Source organism: Oncorhynchus clarkii, chromosome 5, assembly GCF_045791955.1.
Source record: "Oncorhynchus clarkii lewisi isolate Uvic-CL-2024 chromosome 5, UVic_Ocla_1.0, whole genome shotgun sequence".
NCBI classification, from domain to species: domain Eukaryota; kingdom Metazoa; phylum Chordata; class Actinopteri; order Salmoniformes; family Salmonidae; genus Oncorhynchus; species Oncorhynchus clarkii.
Genome location: NC_092151.1, coordinates 56655825 through 56663342, shown reverse-complemented (window position 1 = coordinate 56663342; position 7518 = coordinate 56655825). Strand labels below are relative to the sequence as shown.

Sequence of the window (7518 nt, the reverse complement as noted above, 5' to 3'; positions counted from 1 at the left end):
ATATGGGACCAAACACTCAACTTTCTACAAAATGTCCAAATACTTATGACACCTTCAAAATGGGGGTGACGGGGACGACTAAATACATGCATTAATTTATAAAACGGTAAGAGTCATATGAAAATACCCTCAAACTAAATTTGACATCGGTACTGTCGCCTCATAAAACATTTAATCTCAAATCCAAAATGGAGTAGAGCCAAATTAACAAATTTAGCTTCACTGTCCAAATAAATACATACAGGTGTACATTGTGTTTGACTTAATTGTATACCACATTTGCTAAATATGTACACAACCTGTGGCATACAATTATATAGCCTTAGTCTCTTGGGACATTCATAGGGACCTCTTCATCTGCGGACAGGCTTTCACAGCTCTCCGTATCTGCGGACAGAAAACATCAAAGAAACCGGCTTCATTATACAAAAATGTGACTGCACTGAATACTATGCTGCTATTATCTCTGTCTAATAGTTGTCCTTACTAGGGTCTGGAACTGGAGAATATCTTCATAATGTCCTCCCACAAAATAACCTACCCTATGCAGTCCTTTCACCCCTTCAATGTCTGGTATCTAAAATGCATTTGGAGCTTGTTTTTAATTTCTAATGATAAACATCAAGATAGTTAGCTAATAAGAAGTTTAGCTATACAGTGATGTTAGCTAGCTAGCTGCTCATACCCAGTGGCCTACCTGCAGTTACTGTAGCTTGGTAGTGATTACATACAAACATTTTTTTTACTAAATGTATTTACTTAAGTTTTCCAACTGGCTCATTTTTTTTTTGTTGAAAAACTATTTGTTCCAGCCTCTTAGCATGCATTTCTGCTAATGGAAAATCTCATTATTGTGAATAAAAGATTGCACGGGTGAGAAAGAGAACTAAGGCTTGACTCAATCAGGGGTGATAACTGACCAATGCAGGGTCGATGCTTGACTAGGGGAGGGTTGAGATTTGACTTGTGCAGGTTTGTTACTTGACTAGTGGAGGGGGAAAGTCTGAGGCGGAGGAAGTTCCTAATATGTATAGCAATTGATGAAAAGATCCAAGCCCCTTTCACTTGGATGTTTACCTCCAATGTGTTTTGAGAAAGAGGTGAGGAGAGAGGACAAAGAATTGAGGGAGAATTACATTTGTTAGACATTGCAGCAGACTTTAAAAGCGAGTCATTACCTTGCATCATAAATAACTACTCAATATCAGTCAGTCATAATGATACATCATGGTTTTGATGCTGTCGAACACAGCCAACAACTGAGTTTCAATCGGATCTTGCATGGTCGACAATGCAGCTTTTAAAAGGGACAATCAGCAGTTGCTACATACACATATTCATTTACAAGTCCAAAAATGTAACAGTTGTTAAAGTACTATGTGAATTTCACCAGGTTCATATATCAATATGTTGTGTTAATTTGTTATGCATGCCTGCATCCTGGGAGAAGGGGAGTGTGTACTTACGTTTTGCCCGGCGTGCTCGTACTAAAATAATTTTGATGCACTGAGAGAGATGCAGGATGCAGAGGGTCAGTTCTGCTTGATTAAAACTACCTGATCTCCAAAGTCCACGTTTATAGTCTTAATCAACCACACACAACGCAGAGTTGCAGCGGTGCAGTGTAGCACCGGCTACATATGTACCCATTGATTCTTGAAGAATATAACTCATAAATGCCTCATTAGCTTAGTCAACCTGTCGTACCCCAGCAGAACCAAAAATATAGGGCTCTAATTAATCTGTATCGCTGAAGCATTACATATTTAAATTTCAATCACGCTGTCAAGCTGAACTTCTGCGATACGGATTGAAGAGGGCATGGCATAAGCTTGTTTTAAATCAAAATCTAATTTTTCACATACGAATACAACAGGTGTACCTTACCGTGAAATGCTTACTTTACAAGCCCTTAACTATTTATTGAACTGCATTGTTGGTTAAGAGAATATTTACTAAATCAACTAAAGTAAAACATGTGATAAAAAGTAACACAAAATAACAATAACGAGGCTATATATAGGGGGTACCGGTACCAAGTCAATGTGCGGGGGAACAGGTTAGTCAAGGTAAATTGTACATGTAGGTAGGGGTAACGTGACTATACATAGATAATAAACAGAGAGAAGCGGCAGGGGGGGGTCAATGTAAATAGTCCAGGTGGCCATTTGATCAATTGTTCAGCATTCTTGTGGCTTGGGGGTAGAAGTTGTTGAGGAGCCTTTTGGTCCTAGACTTGGCACTTCGGTACCACTTGCCATGCGGTAGCAGAGAGAACAGTCTATGGGTGACTGGAGTCTGACGATTTGTGGGGCCTTCCTCTGACACCGCCTAGTATATAGGTCCTGGATGGCAGGAAGCTTGTCCCCAGTGATGTATGGGGCCATACGCACTACTTTCTGTAGTGCCTTACGGTAGGATGCCGAGCAGTTGCCATTCCAGGCGGCGATGCAACCGGTCAGGATGCTCTCGATGGTCCAGCTGTATAACTTTTTGAGGATCCAGGGACCCATGTCAAATCTTTTCAGTCGACCGTCTTTGGTGTGTTTGGACTATGATAGTTTGTTGGTGATGTGGACACCAAGGAACTTGAAACTCTCGACCTGCTCCACTACAGCCCCATCGATGTTAATGGGGGCCTGTTTGGCCCTCCTGTAGGCAACGATCAGCTCCTTTGTCTTGCTCACATTGAGGGAGAGGTGGTTGTTCTGGCACCACACCGCCAGGTCTCTGACCTCCTCCCTATAGGGTGTCTCATCATTGTCGGTGATCAGGCCTACCTCGATATATACCCTCAAAACATGGTTAAATCTGATGTTGAAATCGTGGACAGCAAGTCCTCTCATCCATAGCTCAGTCTATGAAGTTGAGAATGATGACAGTCTCCAGCCCTATCCCTCAGCTTTTTACCGAAACAGTGGCGGGTCACCTGCTTTGCTATTGCTTCAACTGCTGACTGACCCTTTAAAAAGGTAAATTCAGATTGAGGCGACAAATGCAGTGTTTACCGTGATCTTGCGAATGCGGGAACATTGCCTTTAAAAGCAGCGAAGCCTATATCCCAAGATTCGAATTGAATCCCAGTGTGGTGATACTGGTTTGTTGGGACTGATGGTTTCTACAGTTGTGACTTTACGTAGCATGTTGGAACTAACGTAGCAGGTTAGGAGAATTAGGTTAAGGTTAGGAAAAGGGTAAGGCTTAGCTAAAGCACTAGTTATCAACATTTGTTGTCCCAACACGACAACTAGATGGAGCTGTACTCCATCTAGCCACAACTGTAGAAACAGTCCTTACACTGTCCTCCAATGTGTTCTGATGGCAGCTCCGCCTCCAGGGCACTGGCAGATACGAATGTGATCGGTTGGATGAAAGCTCAGTGGGCAGAGCGACAGGTCAGTGGGCAGAGTTTACAGGTGAGTGAAAAAAGGCAGGTTGGTGGTGGATGGAGTGCGTTAAAACACAGGTTATGACAGACAAGATCGCCAGTTCGAATCCCAATACAGGTTGTTATCCGACATAACTAATCACATTTCTAATCTACTGAAAAAAGGAGTGGTGCCCTACCCCTACTGACATAGTGGACTGTGATAGGGATCAGAAGGTCACAGGTTTTTTAAATTTTACCTTTATTTAACTAGGCAAGTCAGTTAAGAACAAAATTCTTATTTTCAATGACAGCCTATGAACAGTGGGTTAACTGCCTTGTTTAGGAGCAGAACAACAGATTTTTACCTTGTCAGATCAGGGATTTGATCTTGCAACCTTTTGGTTACAAGTCCAAAGCTCTAACCACAAGGCTACCTGCCGCCCCAAGGTCACGGTTTCCAATCTTGAAAGTTGAAAGTCAGGGAAACAACACCAATTAAGCACACACATTTATAAAAGGGGTATATATACTGCAAAATAAAATAAAAAACTAAAATTAGTGTTTCAATACTGAATCAATCCACCCTGTCATTATTAATCTAACCACCACACTCACGTGACACCGTTGAAACAGTCTAATGACATTTTTACAGACATTCATAGCATTTCCTGGGTGAATTCCAGACACTTGCAAGGGATGTGTTAACCACCAACAGGTTATGTAAATAGACAAACATACATGTATAGGTGCAAGGGAAAAGAGGTGTCTAAGTATAAAAAAAATAGCACCAAAAACTGAAATATAAAGGCTTTAAAGAAATTATATACCATCTCCCAAAATGTGCTGTTCAATTTGGTTGCCAAAGACCAATAGAACATATTAATCTCAATGGGTTTAGTTATGTTGCGGCGTGATTTACAGATATGAACACCTATGTCCATGCAAAGTGCTACGGTCACTTAAATTGTGACTGAAGCGCAGGAGTGCCTCAGATTTCGACAAGAGGTTTCTCATTCACCTAGTTTTATTATAATGGGGCAGGGACGGAAACAGAGAAACACAGGACCATTCTTTAGAATTATTATTTTGTTATTCTATTGATTCCAATGAGCCAAATATACCACTGAACATGGCTTTCAGAATATTGTGACAAGGAGGGAGAATCAATAGGTGGTAGTAGACATTCTGGGACACATCTTTGAGAACAAAGCCAAGTCATGTTATGAACAACAGCGGGTGTTACGAGACACACAATATCCAAACCAATGCATTGAGTCCAGAATCTGATATATAGAATGTCGTGATATATGGTGCACACAAATACAGACATGGATTGTCAAACGTTAAGATTAGTATGAGATATATTACTTAACTCCAGTAGTGTGAAATAGCTATCCAAATAAGTGATCAGTGTCATGCAATCCACTTTCAATCCTTTTTGCTCAGACTTATAGCTAGTACCAAAAAACATGCAGCTGTTAAACACTCTTCCGTGTGACAATGTGAGCTCGGTTCCACTTACTGTGTCCGGCCATTGGTTAATGATATCATGCGAGTAGCCTGTTGCTAATCAAATGATAGTAAGTGATAAAGTAGCCACACCACATTATTGATATACAGAAAACTCAATTTAGGGAAAACAAAAATAGAATTGCTAATGGATTGATAAAAGAAAAACAGATGACACTACATTTTTCTGTATGAAATAATTAGAATTATATGATCTGCCAACATGTGGCTGGCTGAACACACCCTTTTCACATGATATTTTCAAATGTACAAGGTGCTCTCAAAGAGCCATGGCATTTAATTGAATTCAAATTAGATTTTAACTTGTGAGATCTGCATGCTTGTACAACTCGGCATGGCCCAAAAATATAATTTCAAGTGTAAGTAAAACAAAACAAAAAAACAAGTACATTTCTCCAAGAATAACATTTAACCCAAGTGAAAAAAAAAGGTTAAAATCCTTTCATATCCCTTCTCCTTGAATAAAATTAAAATATCCTTTGTAACAAAGAGCAATATAACACAAGTGCTTGGTCTGCAAGCAAAGTGGTGGGCATGGCTGTGCAAGCAGTGCTGACATGCATTTGGACTCAATCTGCTTTGATAGAGAGCTAAAAGCGTCGACATTCACAGATAACATCATTTACATTTTACTGCAATTAACCAGATACACAAGCGATTGCTGATATAACTGATTTCCCGTTCTTGTTAAAAATCATATGTTTAGCATTTCCTTTAGTTCACTTAGGCACAATAATAACCACTCTGTGATAAATGGAATGGACTGTCTTGCAAAGTATTGCTAATGACTTCTCATTTTGTGAATCCCTCTTCAGTGAAGCTTAACCTCTGGCGCATGTGACATTTAGTGGTCCCATTGACATGGCATATTTAAGAAACATGGCTCGAGGAAGTTTGGTATATGGCCAATATACCACGGCTAAGGGCTGTTCTTACGCACGACGAAACACGGAGTGCCTGGATACAGACAGTAGCTGTAGTATATTGGCCATATACCAAAAAACCAAGAGGTGCCTTAATGCTATTATAAAATGGTTACCAACGTAATTAGAAAAAAATATATATTTTTGGGGAAATACCTATGGTATTCGGTCTGATATACCTCGGCTTTCAGAAAATCAGCAGTCAGGCTCTTATCTCTATGATAAAAACAACTCTGGTCTTGAAGAGGGACTCAAATAGAAGTTTGGATACAGTTGGTTTATTAGTGTGGAAATATACTGTACTGTTAACACTTCATTCAAAGTGCATTTTTTCATGAAATAACTACTCGGTACTAGAACTGTAATTCAGTCATGCGAGTTGGTACATAAATGACTAAATTGTCTATTGACTTCCATCTAAAACTACTTACGAGTATTTATTTTGAGTACAAATTATTACCTAGTATTTACCAAGCCATTTCATTTAAAAACACACTGTCAAAAGAGTATACCACAGTATGCGCTCTAGATGAAGGGTTAAAGTGACTGATCTGAATGTTGCACAAAAATACTGCACATTTCATGATTTCTTGAAACGTGGACTTCCATTATTTTATCAATGTCAGAGTAATCCTTCTGTTCACATGCATACCATTACCTTCCAAGACATTGGCGATCTCCTTATAATGTTCATAGACCATCTATGAAACTCAAAATGGGATGTAGAAACATGTCGTTGTCCTTCAGTAAGTGCTGAGGTCTCTGCACGACTACATGTGCACCAGGAGACAACAAAGGTCCCATCTTCACCTCCTCTCACACACCCTCTGCCTTTTTAAAGTTTTTGACGGACATCCTATTCTATTGTAACACTGATTCTCTCACTGCGGTCCCCTTGTCTGTGGAAATTGATAACTGTGCAAATGGGTGCAGGGCTAAATATACCTATGAAATGCTATACGGATGAAATGATTCATCGTTGAAGGAAGAACTCAGGAGTTCAGCCCCAGGGAGGCAGAGGGTTTCCTACAGCTGTCGACTAGTTTTCTCTGGGCTGTTGGGGATTTGGATCACAACTACCTGGCTGCTGATAAGAAGTGTGAGGAACTTCGATTAGTATTGCCAGTCTTCTAAGTCCACCTTACCTAGCATTCATAATGAACAACATTTCTTCATGTTGGTAGAACAAAGACTCTTGGACATCATCATGTTCTGCCTTCCCATGGTATATATGTACCCAGGCAAAGATGCTGGAGTCCGCTCTATATTAATAAGATTGAAAGGAGGAGAAAAGCCTGCTAATCCACCAGGCTATACGTGATGCATGCTAGGGTGGGAAATCGTCAGTTTAGAGGGGGGAAACGAGTCCATCACAATTTAAGAGAAGATAAAGTGAGGGAGATACTTTGGTGGATAAGAGTGCAGGGATCTGAAGATTTATCTTGTTCTCTCTCAGAACTCCACTTTACACGCAGGGAAGGTCTCCTCTTGCATGGCCACAGTGCTGTTGCTGCCCAGCACGGTAATGCCCAGCTCCCCCTGCCTCTCGTGGGTCTCCTGGTACCACTCATGCATCGTCAGTGAGTCAAAAGTGGGGATCAGGGTCACCTGAGAGTAGAAAGGTAGATGGGTAAATAAAAATGAGAGCATGAGTACATAGAAGTAGACAGACTTTTGACAACTTACTACAAATAC

The 7518-nt window shown here is 40.4% G+C and overlaps 1 protein-coding gene across 1 annotated transcript in view; it reads right to left on the bottom strand.

The window, feature by feature from the left end:
• Positions 1 to 6082: 6082 nt before the first annotated feature.
• Positions 6083 to 7518, bottom strand: part of LOC139409050 (microtubule-associated protein 1S-like) — a 45272-nt gene continuing 43836 nt past the window's right edge. Inside the window, exon 7 of the mRNA XM_071153709.1 lies at positions 6083 to 7431. Coding sequence (XP_071009810.1) covers positions 7276 to 7431 — 156 coding nt within the window. The 3' untranslated portion in view covers positions 6083 to 7275. The remainder of the gene's footprint in view (positions 7432 to 7518) is intronic.